The 22,463-nt window shown below is 36.1% G+C and overlaps 1 protein-coding gene across 1 annotated transcript in view; it reads left to right on the forward strand.

Moving 5' to 3' along the window:
- Positions 1-22,463, forward strand: part of LOC123556880 (rho guanine nucleotide exchange factor 17-like) — an 85,596-nt gene that overhangs the window by 37,713 nt on the left and 25,420 nt on the right. Inside the window, exons 4-6 of the mRNA XM_053543192.1 lie at positions 19,426-19,602; positions 20,912-21,028; positions 22,146-22,238. Coding sequence (XP_053399167.1) covers positions 19,426-19,602; positions 20,912-21,028; positions 22,146-22,238 — 387 coding nt within the window. The remainder of the gene's footprint in view (positions 1-19,425; positions 19,603-20,911; positions 21,029-22,145; positions 22,239-22,463) is intronic.

Raw genomic sequence — 22,463 nt, forward strand, 5'->3', positions numbered from 1 at the left:
TGATGTCTCTCTTGTTTATTTTTTGCCTTCTTAAAAGTACTGAAGATCAGATGATATTTGTTCTTAAAGTACCATAGATTAAATAATGTTCATTCTTAAAGCACTTTAGTTTGGATATTATTCATTCTTAAAGTACTTTAGACTGGAATATTATTCATTCTTAAAGTACTTTAGATTGGATATTATTCATTCTTAAAGTACTTTAGATCAGATAATATTCATACTGGTTTTATTTGAGATAATAATCACTAGCAGTGTGACACACAAGATAACCAGCTATTAACATTACATAATGACTGTTAATTATGAAATGATTCGAAATACAGTATTTGTCCTTATTAATTTAAAATTAATGAATATTATGACCCAAGTCAAAAAAAAAAAACTGAATTAAAAACAAACATATCCCTGTACCTCATGTCAGATTGCTATTTCATTTCCAGCACTCATCGTAATTATGCCATTGCTTTCTTCTAGAGTACCTGTTCAATTTTATCAGAAAATAGAATCATGTGCAAGATTCAGACCCCTAGCTCTAAGGTCAAGGTCATAGAGGTTAAAGGTTAACATGGTCTGTTTCTTGTCCGGTCCATAATTCTGCCATTGATTAAGGGATTTTAAAATTACTTGGCATAAATGTTCTCAATAATAAGGTCAAGGTTTACGATTAGAAGTCAAAGGTTCATATGGTCTTTTGCTTGTCTGGTCCATAACTCTGCCATTTATCAAGGGATTTGAAAATAATTTGACACAAATGTAACCATATTTAGAAGGTGTGTCACGCTTATGACCCGGGTCTCTTAGGTCAAGGTCAAGGTCAAGGTCACAAAATGATTCATACCTTAACTTTTCTGGCATATTTTGTGCAGACAACTGTAGCATTCTCGGGCACACTTTGGGGGCATTTGTCACCAATAGTGACAGCTATTGTTAAAAGTTTGGAACTCCTACAAGGTTGTTAAAGCTCTGTAAATCATAAAGAGGAAGTCTAATTTGAGGGGTGAATGCAAAGAGGTATACATACATATAAATAAAGACAGAACTTAGACGTCTTTCATGTTCATCCCTTGAATTACTTATGTTTGAAATATCCATGAAATTAAGCACTTTAATTATGCATCCGTAAGGCAGATTTACTTACATTTGGACTTGTTAAAACAACCCAGTTTACAGTATGCAGAGGAATGTTTGTCACTGTCTGAATATTGGAACCAAGACATACTGATGTAAACCCTGTACCAGAATTAGAAATAATTATATATTTATAACAACTGGTCCCATAAAATGAAGCCTTACAGCCTGTTGTACACTTTGAGTACGTTAGAACAATTACTTCAAACAGCTTTCAAGAGGAATGTAAAGCAGAAATGTGTTTGCAAGTCATTGAATCCAGCAGGTATGTGAGCAATCATGCATTAGTCATATCCCAAAATATAACAATATAGACAATATTTTCTTGAAAATGTTTTTGTTTTACAAACACCACCAAGATCAAGGTTATTTTGCTATAACCAGTAGTACCAGGTAATTTGAACTGTTCATAAATCTGGATGCATTCTGAACATCTCCTGTAAGATACCACAAAGAAAACGCTTAGCTCTAACAGCACTTATTTATTTGTTGAAGGCATTCTGAATAGAGTGAAAAGTCTGCTGAATTCATGTGTCTGTCCCTATGTGAAATGACAATATAACTGAAGACAGTACTTCTAGATTGTCTCTCCATTCATTCCTGTTAGTTCCTGTATATTGATTATGAAATACTTTTCACTAAGAAAGTACCGTACTTTTCTGAGCTAATGAAGCTATGGAAAGCTGATACGCCATGCTTATTGTGAAATGCTAAATGCCAGAATTTTTGCTAAATGTCAGATATTTACTGTCAAAGGGTAATTATCAAAATGGTAGATGCTTATGGGAGGCCGGTGTGCCATGGTAATTGCTAAATGCCAAATATGTAATGCTAAATGCTAATAAATTGATGCTAAATACCATTTATGATGCCCCCCTTCGAAGAAGGAGGGGTATATTGTTTTGCAGATGTTGGTCTGTCCATAGACTAATCCATTTCCGGATGATAACTCAAGAACGCTTGGGCTTAGGATCATGAAAGTTGATAGGGAGGTTGGTCATGACCAGCAGATGACCCCTATTGATTTTGATATTTGTAGGTCAAAGGTCAAGGTAACAGTGACCCAGAACATTTAAACAGTTTCTGGATGATAACTCAAGAATCATGACCAAAGGTCACAGTGACCCGGATCAGTTAAGTGGGCCTTGGATCAATGAAAGTTGATAGTGAGGTTGATCAAGACCAGCAGATGACTCCTATTGATTTATAGGTCAGTAGGTCAGAGACCAAGGTCATAGTGACCAGGAACAGTTAAACCATTTCCGGATGATAACTCGAGAACACTTGGGCCTAGGATCATGAAACTTGATAGGGAGGATGACCATGACCAGTAGATGACCCCTATTGATTTGGAGGGCAGTAGGTCAAACGTCAAGGTTACAGTGACCCGGAACAATTAAATCATTTCCGGACGATAACTTTAGAACACTTTGGGTCACATTGACCCATAACAGTAGGAACTTTTTTTGCTAAATAACTAGAGAATGCTTTGGTCTAAGATCACATTTGATGAAGGTCACGTATGACCCATAATTATTGATTTGAGGTCAGTATGTCAAACGTCCAGTGCACAGTGACCAGATAATTTCTGTTCCTTGTGCAGTTAATGAATGCATCAAGGGGGGCATTTCATGTTCTATGAGCTCTTGTTTTATGCTAAATGCCAATCACTTAATGCTTAATGCTACATACAAATGGTTTATGCCACATACTTAATGCTAATGCCAAAAGCTAAGTGTCAAATACCTAAAGCTTCTTGCTGAATGATAAATGCTAATAGTGAAATTCTTAAACTTTATGAATTAATGATTTCTATCTCTTAACCTAATGAATGTAGCTTATAATTATTTAAGACATATAATATTATACCAGTCTAACTTGAAACAATAACATGTTCTACCAGCCATAAGAACATTGGCCCGAAACTGTTAACTCTTTTAATGTTTAGAAAAAAGTTATAAAAGAGACAAAGTCATGTAACAAAGGCCAATGATTATTCAAAGGATTCATTCATACCCTGATATATTCCACTTGACAATTAGCTTTTGACATTAATTTTATTGTTTCTCAATTAACAATTAGCATTTAACCTTTGACAACTACCCTTTGACATTCAGCATTTTGCAAATAGCATTTTCATTAACTATTTGTCATTTAGTATTTGGCAATTAGCATGGCACACCGGCCTTCCATATATGCTAAATTTTATTGAGAATTTAATTAAGTAATTGAGATTTAGAACTAAATATTTGTCATTTAGCAATTGGCAATAAGGCCTTCTATAGCAATACACCTGTTCTGCACTAAGAGCTGAGTTAGGTGACCAGAAATTAACCTAAAAAATTATTACAGGTAGCGGAAATGACATTTAAAATCAGTCACTAGTGAAAAGGAATATTAAAATAGAAATTTACTGAATAGTTATTAGTGGAAGTGAATAATTAAGCAGAAAGTACATCCACATGATTATCTGATGTAAAACAGTGTAAATTAAACTCACAAAGATTAGAAGCAGATTTGTTCTCCAGGTATAAATAGTGGCAGAACAATTAGCTGCATGATTAACTGACATGCTAGAATATTTCTCAGGTGAATCAAACATAGATGATAAATAGAAAAAAAAATCAAATTCTTCATTGTTGAATGTTCTGATGCAACTAGGTCAAGTCCAGGTGGTTTTGTAGACAAGTTTTGTAAAGAAGGAGATAACCTATTGTTTAGAGTCTGCAGAATGATTCTGTTCCTGTCCAGGAAGCTGGATAGGGAAAACAAGCCTTCTTAAACAAGAGGTATTGAGTTAGACTATTTGTCAGTCTGATGAAAATAAACATGCATATAGTTTTGTATCCTCATTAAATCAGAGGTTATTTGTCCTCAACATACATCAGAGGTCAAACCTTTTGCTCTCCTTAGTACATCTGAGATTATTTGACTGCCTCAGTACAGTACATCAGAAGTCATTTGTTCTCCTCATTAAATCAGAGATCAGTTTGCCTCCTCAGTATGTTAGAGGGCATTTGTCCTAATTACATCAGATGTTGTTTGTCCTCAACAGTATAACAGAGGTGATATGTCCTACTCAGTATTTGTCTGTCTCAGTACATCAGAGGTCATTTGTTCTCCTTAGTACATCAGAAGTACATCATAAATCAGTATATCAAAGATCATTTCTCAGTATATCAGAGGTCATTTGGCCTCCTCAGTATATCAAAGATCATTTCTTAGTATATCAGAGGTCATTTGGCCTCCTCAGTGTATCAGAGGTCATTTATCCTCCTCAGTACATCAGATGTTATTTGTCCTCAACAGTATAACAGAGGTCATCAGTATATCAAAGGTCATTTGTCTGCCTCAGTACATGAGAGGTCATTTGTCCTCCTCACTAAATCAGAAGTCATTTGTCCTCCTCACTACATTAGGGGTCGTTTGACCTCCTCAGTTCATCAGAAGTTATTTGTCCTCCTAGGTACATAAGAAGTCATTTGTCCTCCCTAATACAAACATTTTTCCTTCTCGTACATCAAGGGTCGTTTGCCCTCCTCAGTACATCAGGAGTTGTTTGTCCTCCTCAGTACATCAGAAGTCATTTGTCCTCAGTACATCAAAGGTCATTTGTTCTCCTAAGTACACCAAAGGTCATTTGTCCTCCTCAGTATATCAAATGTTATTTGTCCTCCTCACTACATCAGGGGTCGTTTGACCTCCTCAGTTCATCAGAAGTTATTTGTCCTCCTCAGTACATAAGAAGTCATTTGTCCTCCCTAGTACAATCATTTTTCCTCCTCAGTACATCAGAAGTCATTTGTCCTCCTCAGTACATCAGAAGTCATTTGTCCTCCTCAGTACATCAAAGGTCGTTTGTCCTCCTCAGTACATCACAAGTCATTTTTCATCCTCAGTATACATCAGAAGTAATTTGTCCTCCTCAGTACATCAGGGGTCATTTGTTCTCCACAATACTTCAGATGTCATTTGTCCTCCTCAGTACATCAAAGGTCAGTTGTCCTCCTCAGTACACCAGGGGTCATTTGTTCTCCTCAATACTTCAGAATCAGAAGTCATTTGCTGTCCTCAGTTTATCAAAGAACGTTATGTAAATATGATGCAATGCCTTTCTAAGGAAGATTTCATCTGAAAATGGAATAATGTCTTTCTTTTATTGGTTGTCTCCCTTTTCTGCCAGTAATATGTCAGCCACCGTCTGGATGTTGAAAATGATATGTGAAATTATCCTGGCACCATTTTTTACTTCCATTTGAACCATGTAAGATTTCTGCAGAACTGTTATATGAGTCGTGTCATGGGAAAACCAACATACTGGCTTTGCGACCAGCATGGATCCAGACCAGCCTGCACATCCGCGCAGTCTGGTCAGGATCCATGCTGTTCGCTTTCAAAGCCTATTTCAATTAGAGAAACTGTTAGCGAACAGCATGGATCCTGACCAGACTGTGCGGATGCACAGGCTGGTCTGGATCCATGCTGGTCGCAAACCCACTATGTTGGTTTTCTCATGGCACGGCTCATATAAGACTGCCCTTCAATCAGACCACAATAGATATGTTTAACAGAATTATCTTTGATCTATAAAGTGAAGAAGAATTGATATGTTAGACAATCTTGTTTTATCTTGACAGACCTGGTGTCGGTCTGCAGAACCTGCTTGGAAGAGGAAGTATTAAAATTACTAATTAACCGAGTTTCTAAGTTTATTCCTTTATGTAAATGTTTATAGTTGTTTCAATGAAATAATGTGTTATCATGGGTGATGAGCTGCCAAAAGCCCACTGGTAAATATATTATATATAAACAATTGATCAGCTCAGTGCCAGTCTGTTGTATATGGTTGTGAATGTGTACACAGTTGCAGTGTATTTGAATGTAAATATCCTCTATTTTATGCTTTAAAAAATAAAAATTTACGTTTGTTATTTGTGGACTAGAAATTAAGAAAAAGACGTAATTGTAACTTTGAAATGAGGTAGTTTTCTTTGTTATGTTATGATTCAGTTAGCTGTTGTGACCACCCTGTATAATATTATTAATGCACTACCTGACGTCCATCCATTCGAAATATCTTATACAACATATTTATGTCTTCCCCACCACTGCAGAAGACATATTGTTTTTGCAAAGTCCATCCTTCTGTCTGTCCCATTTGACATCATTTCCAATCAATCACTGGAGAACTATTTGACCTAGAACCTTCAAACTTCATAAGGGTGATAAGACTTATGGAGTAGATGATCCATATTATTTTTAAGGGTTACTATACTCAATCAAAGGTTATATATAAGGTCACAGGGGCCTGAACATGGAAAACAGTTCCTGAAGGGTCAGAACATGGAAAACTGTTTCTGATCAATAACTTGAGAACCACTTGACCCAGAACATTTAAGCTTCACAGGATGATTGGGCATGCCTAGTAGATGACCCCTATTGATCATGGGGGCTATTCTTTCAGAGGCCAAGGTCACAGAGGCCAGAACATGGAGAACCATTTCCAATCCATAACTTGACAACCACTTGACCCAGAATGTTGAAACTTCATGGGATGATTGGACATGCCGAGTAGATGATCTCTATTGCATTTCAGTCATTATGCCAAAGATCAGTGTCTCTTTCACTTTCACTCCTGTCCCTATTGACTTTTTGCCTATTGCTACTATGCTTTCTATAGAGATGGTACCTAAAAATTCAAATTGCATTTGATATTATTTTCTGTTGAAAACCTAATACCGGAGTACCTCAGTTATAAAATGATTTAACTTTCATACTTCATTTTTCATTCTGAAAGGCAATATTTAATCCGAAAAATTTGGTCCTGTTTGGAAAAGTGAAGCCAGTGACAGATAACTCTTCTAGGACTATTTAGTTATGTGAACAAAGTATGCATAGATTCGGGTGTGTTTCCCAAAAATATAGTTTACTTCAAGATCTATGAATAATCATTCAGACAAAAAAGTTAAGCATTATCTTTCATTTTCAAACGAAATAATTCAAAGACAGTTATTTTTATTCATTACTGAGATAATTTACAGGTATGGTATGATAATAGGAAAGAAAACATTACTCGTGAGAAAAAATATAAATAGACTATAAGAATTTTACGACATCGAATCCCTCAACATTTTACAAAATTCGTTTGCCAAGAATAATCAAGGCCTCAAAATGTATGTGTTTAAAACAGGGCGATATAAAAATGTATATTCTATCTGATGGTCACACCAAAACCATACCAAAAACTGCGCCAAAAGAAGTTATTTCACTTTTTATGACACGCACCTTGTGTTTACAAATGTATCTAATTTGCATATTGACCGAGGCGTGCGGAATCGCATTTACCTTGCGGAATCTGTCGTTACAGAAACTTCTGTTAATATAATGCAGACGTTCTTTAGTATAAATAAAATGGTTGTGTTATTTAAAAAGAAATGACAATCACTTTTCTTTAGCTAATCCATCAAAATAACGAAGCCAGTTTCGCTGTCGTAATTACTGTACGGTGCTATGTTGAAATATTGCTAGAGTGAGATAAGCGATATGCGCTTCAGTTTTGCACTTAATTTGTTGTTGTTGTTGTTGAATACGTAGCCTTAGGTACCATCTCTTCTTTCTACAAAAGCATCTCCTAGTCTCTTTTGACATTGCTTGAATGTTTATTGGATAGTCCTGTTTCAGAGCTGTTCAGACTGTGTGTAGGGGATGCCAGAGCTGAACACAGAAATCTTACAATATCTCCCTCTGAATGGCTTTTCCTATCCTGTATAACCCTCTACCAAAGTAATATCATGATCATCTTTAAAAAAAATTCATTTATACAAATCAGTTGTGACTGTGACAAAGTACTTTTTCCTATTTGTGGTAATAAATAAAGTAATCAGTTTGCAAAATCAAAGGGATAAGTAGGTGGAATATTAATAGATTTGTGATATAACAATGTATTCACAACTTCAGGTTTGGATGCTAGCACTATTATCCTCTTTATGTTTCCTTGAATTGGCTGATTAAAATAGTATGTTTCACTCTAAAAATCCTGAATATCTCTTTAAGGGCAGTCTATAAAAGTTAAGCAAAATTTTCTTTGTTGCTTATTTCAGTAGACTTAAGTAGTTAACTCAGTGACTGTGAAAAAACTCACAGTGCAATTGGATTATTGGTGAGATTTTTACTGAGAAACTGTTTTCTAATTTTATCAGCCTAATTGACGATTTTTTACTGAGAAACTATTTCTTAATCTATTTCAGCCTAATTGATACAATTTCTCAGTTTCTGAAGCTTTTTTCTGGAGTATTTGGAGAATTCAATTAATTTTCTACAGGAAATGTATAGGTACTATTCAAGCTTATCATCTGGTTTATGCAGTTTCCATAAATATCTTTCTTGTGGTTTACATTCTATATTTGAAAACATTCCTTGATTTTTACTGACATCAGGAAAAAGAAGTTAATAGATTTTATCTGGAAGATGTAAGTTTTGCAAAGATTATATCACACAGTTGTTTATTTTTATGATGGCAACTAAATTTTGTGTACAAATGTAGTAAATTTTAAATTTAGCATATAAACTGTACCAGGTAATCCTTTTCAATTTTATAATGGTGTCTAAAAAACTTGTTTCTGGTGTTGGGCATGGTAACGACCTTGATATTGTCTTGGCCTAAATATTTGTTTGAGCTTCCAAAAAAGGAATAGCTGGCATCCAGTTATTACTTGGTGTAATAAAACCTTTTCCTTGGGTATAATATGTAGAGGATATTAACACATGTGTCTTTTCATATTGAATTAATTAAATAAGTTGAATAAAATAATAAAATGAGAGGCTCTGTCGAGCATTTTGTCAATTTTATTCAAGAAGTTAAATAAATTCAATGTGGAAAGAAACAAATGTAATTTTCTTTTTATCACGTGCAAGCTTTTGCTGCTGACACATCAAAATTTCTTCTTTCTTTACTATTTATAATATAGACCAAGTAAATTCCACCAATGTCTCTGATACATAGAATGATGTCAACGTCAAATCCCCCTCATTAGAGGAGACATATTGTTTTTGCCCTGTCTGTCTGTCTGTGCCCGCGAAATGATGGTTAAGTGACTTCATAACGGTACTTTCTCTTTGATGTCATTCATTCCGTTCTGTTTATGTCACATTTTTCTTTTTATGTGACTGATAGAACAATAGAGAGAACAATGGGGGTGTCACATAAATACCGTTACGTTAGAACGTCAGTCCATCAGTCCGTCACTGTTCATTTCCGTTCAGTAACTGAGAACCTTTTGACCTAGAACCTTCAAACTTCATATAGTGATGGGGCTTATTGAGTAGATGACCCTTATGGTTTTTGGGGTCACTCAATCAAAGGACAAGGTCACATGTGCCTGAACATGGAAAACTGTTTCCAATTCATAACTTATGGGTCAGTCACACTACACTGTATAGCGTTAACGGATGTCGAACGTATAACAAAATTTTCAATTCGTTCGTGTCCATTCACATACGTTTCTTTTCCGTTTCTCATGCGGCACCTGCGCTCCTTGTCAGGCGATTTTTAAAATTTGGAACGTACACCACCGGACGAAGTTGTCCATTAGATGTACAGTTGCAATACGCTGGTATGCATTTTGTTCGTTACTCGTGCGTTCCTTATTCTGTACTTGTCCGGTTCGCATCCATTCTTGTCCGGTGGATATGATTAACGGATGTAACATGTATTATGTTCAACGGACGATAACTGACAAGAACGTTTTGTCAGTTTCTCATGCGTTGCATTTGAGTTTTACGTGGTACAAGTCCGTTATTAGTATGGTGATTTCTGTTAATTGAATGTTGTTCGTCCTGTATATGTGCGTTGATCTTGCGGTCATTGTGCAGTTTTGTGCGCCCTGTACACCAATCGCAAGAGCATCGAGCAGCAGCTGGGGATGCCTTTCGTCACCATATAACTTTCTGCTGCAGTTTTTCTATATGTTGGGTGTCCGTTAACGCTATACAGTGTAGTGTGACTGACCCATTAAGAACCACTTGACCCAGAATGTTGAAACTTCATAGGATGATTGGACATGCCAAGCAGATGATTCCTATTGCATTTCAGTCACTAAGCCAACCATCAATGTCTCTTGGACTTCCGCACCTGTCCCTTATTGACTTCTTGCCTATTACTACTATGCTTTTACATGTGCTTTTCTACAAAAGCATCTTCTAGTTACACTAGTGTATTACCAAATTTATGTAAAGGCTTTATTTCACTACCAAGACATCAAACATGTGATAAGAAGCAGTTGTTGGTGTCCAGTTATTACTCAGTGTAATAGATTCTTTTCCTGGGTAATGAAGCAGTTGTTGGTATTGTCCAGTTATTACTTTGTGTAATAAAGCCTTTTCCTGGGTGTAGTTTGTAAGAGTTGTTGGTGTCCAGTTATTACTTGGTTTAATAAAGCCTTTTCTAATATGAATCAGTTGTTGGTGTCTAGGTATTATTTGGTGTAATAAAGCCTTTTCCTGGGTATAATACGAAGCAGCTGTTGGTGTCTAGTTATTACTTGGTGTAATAACGCCTTTTCTTTGGTATCGTTTGGAGCAGTTGTTGGTGTCCAGTTGTTACTTGGTGTAATAACGCCTTTTCTTTGGTATCGTTTGGAGCAGTTGTTGGTGTCCAGTTGTTACTTGGTGTAATAACGCCTTTTCTTTGGTATCGTTTGGAGCAGTTGTTGGTGTCCAGTTGTTACTTGGTGTAATAACGCCTTTTCTTTGGTATCGTTTGGAGCAGTTGTTGGTGTCCAGTTGTTACTTGGTGTAATAACGCCTTTTCTTTGGTATCGTTTGGAGCAGTTGTTGGTGTCCAGTTGTTACTTGGTGTAATAACGCCTTTTCTTTGGTATCGTTTGGAGCAGTTGTTGGTGTCCAGTTGTTACTTGGTGTAATAACGCCTTTTCTTTGGTATCGTTTGGAGCAGTTGTTGGTGTCCAGTTGTTACTTGGTGTAATAACGCCTTTTCTTTGGTATCGTTTGGAGCAGTTGTTGGTGTCCAGTTCTTACTTGGTGTAATAACGCCTTTTCTTTGGTATCGTTTAGAGGAGTTGTTAGTGTCTAAAAGTATTATTAGTTGGTACATTCTAAAACCTTGTGCTGAGTATAGTATGGAGTAGGTGTTCAGTATCTACTTGAAGTTCTTGGGTCTAAAAAGTGCTGACTATAAAATGGAGCCATGTCTTCAGTAATTACTTGTTGTAATATTGCCTTGGCTCTAACCAGTAATAATGTGGTGTGATTTAGCTTTGTCTCCAGTAATAACTTGGTGTAATGTAGCATTGTCTCCGCAAGTTACCTGGTGTTATATACCCTTGTATCCACTTGTTACTTGGCCAAATTTAACTTTGTCTTCAGTAGTTACTAAATTGGTTTAATAGATATATTCTAAGCCTTGTCTTAAAAATAGTATGGTACAGTTGTTTGTCTCCAGTGATTCTAGGGTAGTACTGTTACAGTGTTGTACTTTATGTTGGAAACAGTTGGTGGCACCTGTTTCAGATTGATATCACTATTTCAGAGACATAATATTCACAAGAATTCATAAATTTAAACTAGATTTCAAGACAAAGAAATGATAAAAGAGAATGCACCTGAATATAAAAAAAATGTTTCAACTGTTACTAACAGGTAAATGAATATTTTGATTGAGAAGGTGGTTTCTACTTCTTTAAAAAGAAAGAATTGTTTTCATGAGAAAAAAGTCTTCTTAGCTCAACTATTTGAAGAATAAGTAGAGTTATCGTACTGACGTCAGCGTCACACCTTAGTTAAGTTTTTTGTACTAGTCCCATACATGCCATAATTTTTCAGAACGTTTCCGGGATTCTGAGTTAAAATTTCCGGGATTTTTACCTTTTGTCCGGGACATACACCGTGACATTGGTATTCATCTGTTTCATGCAAAAATATCATAATATGCATGTAGTTTCCCGAGACTAAACATTGTTCACTCGCTTGTATTAATTTGCGGCAAATGTCGTCAAGCTTTCTAAGGGAGGTAGATACATGTATACGGGTAATGCATCTATAGTTCGGCACATGAATTTATTGCGTTCCCGAGGTGAACAGAATTAGGAGACTTACTATATACGAAGAATCAACCTGGTCATCGTGATTTAGATTCTAGCTAATTTGGTATCATTCTAAAGCTTAAACATTTATCTAATAATTAAATGAATCTTTAAAGGAATAAAATAAATCTTGTAGATAAAATCGACAATATAAAATATTTGGAGTCGGGTCAATTTTCATGGGTCGGTCGGAAAAGGCATTCAGCATTTTAATTTAAAATATGTGTGACAATCGATCTAGATCTTAAATAATTACAACCTTTTAAAATAATTATCGTTTAATTGACCGTTTTCAATAATCTCTTCCATAAAGGCTACATGTAGCTTTACCGCCAACGTGCTAAAAACAGAGATTTACGACTATTGTTCCTAATTTAACTATCATAAAACAGTTATTGATTGCATAATCCTGTCAGTTCTTAATCAGGGTCATCATAATAACTGACTGTTACTTAATCAGTGTCATCAAAAGATCGTCGCGTGATCAAAGCAGGCTTAATCAACACGTGTCCCGCTTGCCCGCCCGAGGGCATGAAAGTGATTAGGAATAAACAATGTGACAATGGGGACTGTTTATTGTGTAAAATTTAACAAATTATAGACAAAAACAAGTTTTTTTGGGGGATTGTTTTTATTTGTTCCTGTATTTTTCCTGTATTTTTATTTTTCCGGGACATTTTAAGACTGTCCGGGACACCGGGACGAGTATGTAATTTCCGAGACAATCCCGGACAATCCGGGACGTATCACATGTATGCTAGTCCACATTTTGACAAATCTTTTGAGATAAAGCTTTGAAACTTTAAACACTTGTGAACCGTCACCTTGACAAGTTTTAGGCAAGAGTACATAATTATTATCTCCATCAAGGATTTTAGCTGAATTATGGCTCCTTTTAAGTTTTTCTTACCAGTTCATATTTTGTGTTTGACATATGGCTTTGAAACTTTTATCACTTGTTTATTATAACAATCTCTATCTGTAGGCAAGAGTACATAACTCTGTCAACTATTTTTAGCTCACCTGAGCAATGCTCAGGTGAGTTTTTCTGATCGCTCGATGTCCGGCGTCCGTCATCTGGCGTCTGTCGTCTGTCGTCCGTCGTCTGTCAACATTTAGCTTGTGTATGCGATAGAGGCTGTATTTTTCAATTAATCTTCATGAATATTGGTCAGAATGATAACCTTGATGAAATCTAGGCCGAGTTTGAAAATGGGTCATCTCGGGTCAAAAACTAGGTCACTAGGTCAAATCAAAGAAAAACCTTGTGTATGCAATAGAGGCTGTATTTTTCATTTAATCTTCATGAATATTGGTCAGAATGATAACTTTGATGAATTCTAGGCAGAGTTCGAAAATGGGTCATCTGGGGTCAAAAACTAGGTCACTAGGTCAAATCAAAGAAAAACCTTGTGTATGTGATAGAGGCGGTATTTTTCAATTAATCTTCATGAATATTGGTCAGAATGATAACCTTGATGAAATCTAAGCCGAGTTCGAAAATGGGTCATCTGGGGTCAAAAACTAGGTCACTAGGTCAAATCAAAGAAAAACCTTGTGTATGCGATAGAGGCGGTATTTTTCAATTTATCTTCAAGAATTTTGGTCAGAATGATTACCTTGATGAATCTAGGCAGAGTTCGAAAATGGGTCATCTGGGTTCAAAAACTAGGTCACTAGGTCATATCACGTAAAAACCTTGTGTAGCGATAGAGGCTGTATTTTTCAATTGATCTTCATGAATTTGGTCAGAATGATACCTTGATGAAATTTAGACCAAGTTCGAAAATGGGTCATCTGGGGTCAAAAACTAGGTCACTAGGTCAAATCAAAGAAAAACTTGTGTATGCAATAGAGGCGTATTTTTCAATGATCTTCATTAAATTTAGCCAGAATGATTACCTTGATAAATCTAGTGCGAGTTTGAAAATGGGTCATCTGGGTCAAAAACTAGGTCACTAGGTCAAATCGAAGAAAAGCATTGTGTATGCAATAGAGGATGTATTTTTCAATTGATCTTCATGAAATTTGGTCAGAGTGATTGCGTTGATGAAATCTAGGTCGATTTTGAATATGGGTTATCTGAGGTCAAAAACTAGGTCACTAGGTCAAATTAAAGAAAAAATCTTGTGTATGCGATAGAGACTGTTTTTTTTCAATTGATTTTTATGAAATTCGGTCAGGTTGATTGCTTTAATGAAATATAGGTCGAATTTGAATATGGGTCATCTGAGGTCAAAAACTAGGTCACTTGGTCAAATCAAAGAAAAAACTTATGTATGTGATGGAGGCTGTATTTTTCAGTTGATCTTCATGAATTTTGGTCAGAATGATTGCCTTGATAAAATCTAGGTCGAGTTTGAACATGGGTCATCTAGGGTCAAAAACTAGGTCATATCTAAGAAAATGCTTGTTTTATCGCAAGAGACCAACTTTTTGGTCCAATCTTAATGAAAATTGGTCAGAATGTTTGTTTCCATGAAATCACTAGGTCAAACATGTTTTACACTGTTACGGAGTGTTTCTTAGGTGAGCGACCTAGGGCCATCTTAGCCCTCTTGTTGCTGAATTATGGCACTTAAAAATTTTCGTACAAGTCAACGTTTTGTCAAAATTATTTGACATATAGCTTTGAAACTTTAAACTCTTGTTTATAGTCATGATCTTCATCTGTAGGCAAGAGTACATAACTCTGTCAACTATTTTGGCTGAATTATGGCCCTTTTTGGACTTGGAAATCAGTTAAATTTTTCATATCAGTCCATGTTTTGCCTAACCTGTTTGTCATAATTATGGCTTTGAAACTTTGACCACTTGTTTACCATCATAGTCTACATATGAAAGCAAGAATACATAACTAGGACAAGGACTTAAGCTCAGTTATGGCCCTTTTTATGCCCCCGAAGGGAGGCATATAGTTTTTGAACCGTCGGTCTGTCAGTCTGTCGGTCTGTCCGCAATTTTCGTGTCCGATCCATATCTTTGTCATCCATGGATGGATTTTCAAATAACTTGGCATGAATGTGTACCACAGTAAGACGACGTGTCGCGCGCAAGACCCGGGTCCGTAGCTCCAAGGTCAAGGTCACACTTAGACGTTAAAGGTCATTTTTCATGATAGTGCATTGATGGGTGTGTCCGGTCCATATCTTTGTCATCCATGGATGGATTTTCAAATAACTTGGCATGAATGTGTACCACAGTAAGACAACGTGTTGCGCGCAAGACCCAGGTCTGTAACTCAAAGGTCAAGGTCACACTTAGGCGTTAAAGGTCATTTTTCATAATAGTGCATTGATGGGCGTGTCCGGTCCATATCTTTGTCATCCATGGATGGATTTTCAAATAACTTGGCATGAATGTGTACCACAGTAAGACAACATGTCACGCGCAAGACCCAGGTCCGTTGCTCAAAGGTCAAGGTCACACTGACGTTAAAGGTCATTTTTCATGATAGTGCATTGATGGGCGTGTCCGGTCCATATCTTTGTCATTCATGCATGGATTTTAAAATTATTGGGCATGAATGTGTACAACAATAAGACGAGATGTCGCGCGCAAGACCCAGGTCTGTAGCTCAAAGGTCAAGGTCACACTTAGACGTTTAAGGTCATATTTCATGATAGTGCATTGATGGGCGTGTCCAGTCCATATCTTTGTCATTCATGCATGGATTTTAAAATAACTACGCATGAATGTGTGGAACAGTAAGAAGATGTGTTGCGCGCAACACCCAGGTCCATAGGTCAAAGGTCCTAAACTCTAACATCGGCCATAACTATTCATTCAAAGTGCCATCGGGGGAATGTGTCATCCTATGGAGACAGCTCTTGTTTGACATAGACATTAGTTAAGTTTGGCATGCCATTCCATATTTTGTCTGATATATGGCTTTGAAACAACATTGAACTCTTGCTTACCATCATGGTCACACATTGCCATATAGTGCAAGACTTATCCAATCGCAAATACAGGTACAGCTGATGTTTGTCTTATCTGTTTTTCTTCTTTTGTCTGAAAATCTGTGGAAATATTTTGACCCCATATTTCCATCAATTCTTGGAATAGTCGAGCACGCTGTTGACAGACAGTTCTTGTTTCAGCTCTTGTAACAATATAGGCTGATAGATTGCTAAGAATGATAGTCTTTTTCCAACTTCTTGTTAATTTAAAATAAGGTTGGCAGAGTACCTGTGTAGAAACTGTTTTCCTGTAGGTATTTTCATTGACAGTTTCAGAAGCGCCAGCATATCTCTGTGAATTGTAAATTACTTAATTAATAGCTTATTGTAAACAATATGAGGCCAATTAGTAGCAACAAACTAACCTGTTTTTATTGAACTTCTTGCCAGGTAGGTTTCATAAATGCCAAAAAACTTGGTAGATTATGATGATTAACATATAATAAACTCCTATGAAACAATGTCTATATATAGGTCAGTGTTGCTTTTTTCAAGTAAAATGTCAGCATATATCCATTTTGTTTAGGATGGAAGTTGTGCTTTTTATATTGCTGTTGGAAAATCATGATTATACCCGACAGGGATTATGGTCTACCATTAAGTATTTTAGGAAAATGTACAAGTTAACCACACATCCCATAGATGTACTTCCTGGACATAATATTTGCGAAGTGAAACTTGGACTGAAAATGACTGAGCTGTCAAAAAATGTATGTTCACTGGATTTTCGTCCTTATTGCTTGTTGTGATGAAGCAATGCCCTTTGCCTTCTCTCAGCTTGTTAATGACTTGTAACCTGCATTTTTGCATCTTTGTACACAAAAAGGAACCATGATAAAATAAGGTTATGTTTTATTCATTTCAAAAAATGAACACAGTATATTTTCAGCATTACAATATTGTCACTACATGCTTGTGCTCAGACATATAATTTAATTTACAGGTGTAGATATTTTTGTTTCAGTATTTATGTCTCCCACACAACACCACTGTGGTGGGGGACATATTGATTTACTTCTGTCTGTGTGTCCGTCTGTCTGTCACAAATCTTGTCCGCGCTCTAAGTTGAACAGTTCTCATCCGATCTTCACCAAACTTGAACAAAATGTGTTTGCCAATAAGTCCTTAGCCAAGTTTTATAACTAGCTTAATCGTCCAAGGCACTTTGGAATTATGGCCCTTGAATTACTGAACCAAAGCTTACTCCTAAAGTGTACTTTCAAAACTTACTGCTGATGTGTACTTTTTTTTACTGAAGTGTACTTTCAAAACTTACCCCTGAAGAGTACTTTTTTTACTGAAGTGTACTTTCAAAACGTAGTGACAGGGTGAGCTTTTGTGATCGCCCTTCGTCCATCGTCCATCCGTCCGTTCACAATTTCCTTGTGAACACAATAGAGACCACATTTTGTGTTTGATTTTAATTAAACTTGCACACAGCTTGTATGGGCATGATATCTCGGTTCCTTTCGAAAACTGGCCAGATCCCATCATGAGTTCCAGAGTTATGGCCCCTTAAAGGGCTAGAATTTGCCATTTTTGGCTTGTGAACACGATAGAGACCACATTTTATAATCAGCTATAATAAAACTTGCACACAAATTGTATTGGCTTAATATCTCGGTTCTTTTCGAAAACTGGCCAGATCCCATCATTGGTTGCAGAGTTATGGGCCCTTAAAGGGCCAAAATATGCTATTTTTGGCTTGTGAACATGATAGAGACCACATTTTGCAATCAACTTTAATCAGACTTGCACACAACTTGTATTGTATTGGCATTATATCTTGGTTCCTTTCGAAAACTGGCCAGATCCTATCATGGGTTGCAGAGTTTTGGCACTTTAAAGGGCCAAAATTTGCTATTTTGGCTTTTGCAGCAATATAGAGACTTCATTTATGGTTTGATTTGATACAAACTGCAAAATATCTTCAACAACAATAAATCTTGGATTCCATGATGATACTGTCAGATCCAGTCATAAGTTCTGGAGTTGCCGCCCCTGATTTACCCCTGAAAGAGCCAAAATTTGTTCATTTTTACCTTGGGAACACAATAGAAGTGACATTTTATATTTGATTTTAACCACACTTACACACAACTTAAGTCACAATAAGATCTCGGTTCTTTTCGAAAACCGGCTAGATTCCATCATGGGTTCTAGAGTTGCTGCCCCTGAAAGGGGCAAAATTTTCTATTTTGGCCCTTTCAGCCATATAGAGGTTTCATTTATGCTTTGATTTGATACAGACTTGCACAGAATGATTATCTTGATGATCTCTAGGCCTGGATCGAAACTTGGTCATGTCGGGTCAAAAACTATGTCATCGGGTCAAATCAAAGGAAAAGCTTGTTAACAACCTAGAAGCCACATTTATGACCCTATCTTGAAACTTGGTCAGAATGTTTATCTTGATGATTTCTAGGCCAAGATTGAAACTTGGTCATATGGGGTCAGAAACTAGGTCATCAGGTCAAATCAACTCTTGTTCATTTGATGTGCATGAAACTTGGTCAGAATGTTTGTCTGCATGAAATATCACATGAATTTTTATCTGGGTCATGTGGGGTCAAAAACTAGGTCATCAGGTCAAATCAAATAATAAGCTTGTTTACACTCTAGGGGGCACATTTTTGATTCTATCTTCATAAAATTTGGTCAGAATGTTTGTTATCATGAAGTCTTGGATGATTTCAAATCTGGGTCACGTGGGATCAAAAGCTAGGTCACTAGGTCAAATCATAAGAAAAGCTTGTATACACTTTTTTGCTCCAATCTTCCTGAAACTTTGTCAGAATGTTTGTTTTCATGAAATTTTGGACGAGTTCGCATCTGGGTCGTGTAGGGTAAAAAACTAGGTAACTTGGTCAAATCAAAGAAAATGCTTCTTTACACTCAAGAGGCCACGTTTTTTGGTCCAATCTTAATGAAAATTGGTCAGAATATTTGTCTCCATGAAATCAGTAGGTAAAACATGTTTACATTGTTATGGCATGTTACACAGGTGAGTGAACTAGTGCCATCTTGGCCCTCTTGTCTTACTATTCAGATGATTAGGCAGTTGTGGGAGACATACGCTTTTCTGAAAAGCAGCTCTAGTTTCAGCATGAATCAACTTGATTTTATTTAAAACGATATGGGATAAAGATAAGCATGGAAGAAGAGACAACATTTTCTACATGAATCCCAGAATTTGACCATTGATGACCATGTCTTGCTTTCTGTATTTTCAGCGTTATATGGATCCATTAAAGACTGTATCTGGTATAGATGAGCGAGTTGTAGACAATATTTTCTACATGATTCCAGAGATTCTCACCCATCATCAGATATATCTCGAGTTCCTCAACCAAGTATGGACCCGATGGAATACAGACACCAGTACTGTCGGAGATATTATACTAAAAACTGTAAGTCTATTATAAAGTAACACTGTGAAATTTATTATGCCCTCCTTTCAAAGAAATGGGTGTAGATCTTTATTGCTTTGCATCTGTCTGTCAGGTCGGTCCATAGAGCGTATGGTTTTCGCCCAATAACTTGAGAACACTTTGCCCAGTACCTGATAATTATGAAGCTTACAGTTTTTGTGGTCATTAGGTCAAAGGTCAAGGTCATGGGCCTGAAACTTGAAAACGGTTTTGGCCTAATAACTTGAGAATGACTTAAGCTTGAACCTTTAAACTTGATTGCATGATGGGGCTTATCAAGTCCATGACCAATATAGTTTTTGGGGTCAATAGATCAAAGGTCAAGGTCACATGGGCCTGAAATCAGAAAACTGTTTCCCCAAAAATCTTGAGAACCGCTTGATCCAGAACCTTCAAACTTGATAGCAAAATTGGGCTTATGAAGTTTTTCGAGTCAGTTAACCAAATGTCAGGGTCTCGGGGCCATTACCTTGAACAAAATTTCTGCCAAATGACTTGACCTTTTGACCCAAAATCTTAGTTGCATGATTAGGCCTGTGAAGTAGATGACCCCTATTGTGGTTCAGTAGATCAAAGGTCAAAGTCACAGTAGCCTGAACCTTGAAAACAATTTCCCACCAATAACTTGAGAACCACTTGTCTTAGAACCTTTTTACTTGAAAGCATGATTGAGTATATGAAGTAGATGACACAGATTGTAACAGTTTCCCCTCAATAAAATGAGAACCACTTGACCCAGAACCTTCAAACTGGATAGTAAGATTGAGCTTATGAAGAAGATGACCCCTGTTGTTTATGGGGTTGATAGGTCAAAGTCAATTAAATCCAGCCTACTTGGGGGGAAAAGAAGAATTCTAGATAAACATATTGTGAAGGTATTTATTTCAGCTTTAAGGACGTATGCTAGAATTTGGTGCGAAAATTTTCCCAATAACAGAATTTCTTCAAACTGTGGATATTGAAGGACAATCATCTAAGAAACAAAAAAATGCAATAAAAATCATAGGTCACCGGATTCGAAAAAGAGTTATCTGCCCTTGAAAACGGCATTTCCCCCAAAAATGACGTTTTCAAGGGCAGATAACTCTTTTTCGAATCCGGTGACCTATGATTTTTATTGCATTATTTTGTTTCTTAGATGATTGTCCTTCAATATCCAAAGTTTAAAGAAATTCTGTTATTGGGAAAATTTTCGCCCATCTCATATACAGGGCATACGCCTTTAAATGGTTGCCTAATTTTATGAACATCCAGTTATCAGATGCTTTTGTTTGATTTTTATTTTCAGTTTTCTGGGCAGACAGTTCAGGATAGTTATCTATCCTTTGTTGAGAATTACAAAACATCTGGGAAGGTAATAGAGAATGCCCTTCAAACTAAATCCTCGGTCCAGAAGTTTGTGGAGGTAAGTTCAGGAAACATTATGCACATAGTAACCTAGTTAGACCTCTATGTGACAATGAAGCAGCTTGAAATATTGACATTTCTGTTGTGTCCAGCAAGGGACTGCTCTTTAGTAAATCAGGTGATGTCTAGTGCTTTGATGAGCATTTTAGAACCTTAAAAATGAATTCTGTATTTAGCAATTTTAAAACTCTGTACTTCATTTTCAGATAAAATATAATCTATATTCAATTCCTTATAAGGCAATATTCTTAAATTTGTTTGATGTCATAAACAAAGCTGTTGAGATCTGTTTCATCATGAGTGTTCAAATAACAACGATTTTTTTCTAAAGGTATGCTGGTTACATGTTTATACCCTGCTTGTGTGTGTATAAAATGTGCCTATTTTGCATTTTTCATGGAAATGCAACTATAATAATGGCTTTACCAGTAGAATTGTTTTACAAAGAAACTGGTTGATGTTGTGGTATTGTTTGAAACTGATATCACTGTTTGCAAGGAATAGTTTGTGCATCTATTTTTCAAACACCTGGTAATGGTACTTTTTCATTACATTTTGTGAAACATAAAATACAATTTAAACTTCATCATAAAAGTGAGTGGCAATTTCTTACAAATTGAAAAGATTTTTTATACACTGTTTATATATCATATCTGGATGCAGTTGCAATTTTTGCCGAAAATAATTATGCGTATCATTTGTTCTGTATTTTTTGTTATATTGTCAGATTAAGTTAAGTGTTTCCATAGCAATTTATTGTTTGAATGAATTGAATTATCTTTAAATTTTTGCCTTTTCCTTGTTTTACGCTGTTGGAAAATTTCTCACAGAATTAAATGTTTTATGAATATGATAAAAACATGCCATCTGCTTTCAAGTTGAACAATGAAATAACTGCTGAAGTTGTTCATTTTTTCTTGCAGAATAGACTTTCCTGAAATTGAGTTACATGTGAAAATCATTTCAGTGGAAAGAACAGTTTTTGTCTGCGTAGGTATGGATAGCTTCTCTATGCCCATATAGCTGTAGTAGTGAAGAACCTCCTCTTGTAGGAAATGTCTTTTATTAGAAAGATGAAACTATCTGTTAATTCTCTAAATGTCTGTATATTTCAGCAATGTCAGAAGGAGAGTGGTAGCAAATTGTCCCTTAAAGATTTAATTGTTCGTCCAATACAGAGAATTCCAAGATATGAACTCCTGATACAGGTACGTGTTTACACTATAACCTTGTTAAGGTAGTTCTGCACATTTGACAAACCAGAAGTAACAGCGTAACATCATTTAGCCGAATAATATAGAATACAGCCTAGAGTTAATTGTTATCTGGAAATGGAAATCAGTTTATGAATATATGGCAACCCATGAGAAAATTTATTAAAAGGCAATGTTACTGTCTTCCAAAGATAAAATATGATATTAGAAAGTTTAACA

Source organism: Mercenaria mercenaria, chromosome 5 (genome assembly GCF_021730395.1).
Source record: "Mercenaria mercenaria strain notata chromosome 5, MADL_Memer_1, whole genome shotgun sequence".
Lineage (NCBI taxonomy): Eukaryota > Metazoa > Mollusca > Bivalvia > Venerida > Veneridae > Mercenaria > Mercenaria mercenaria.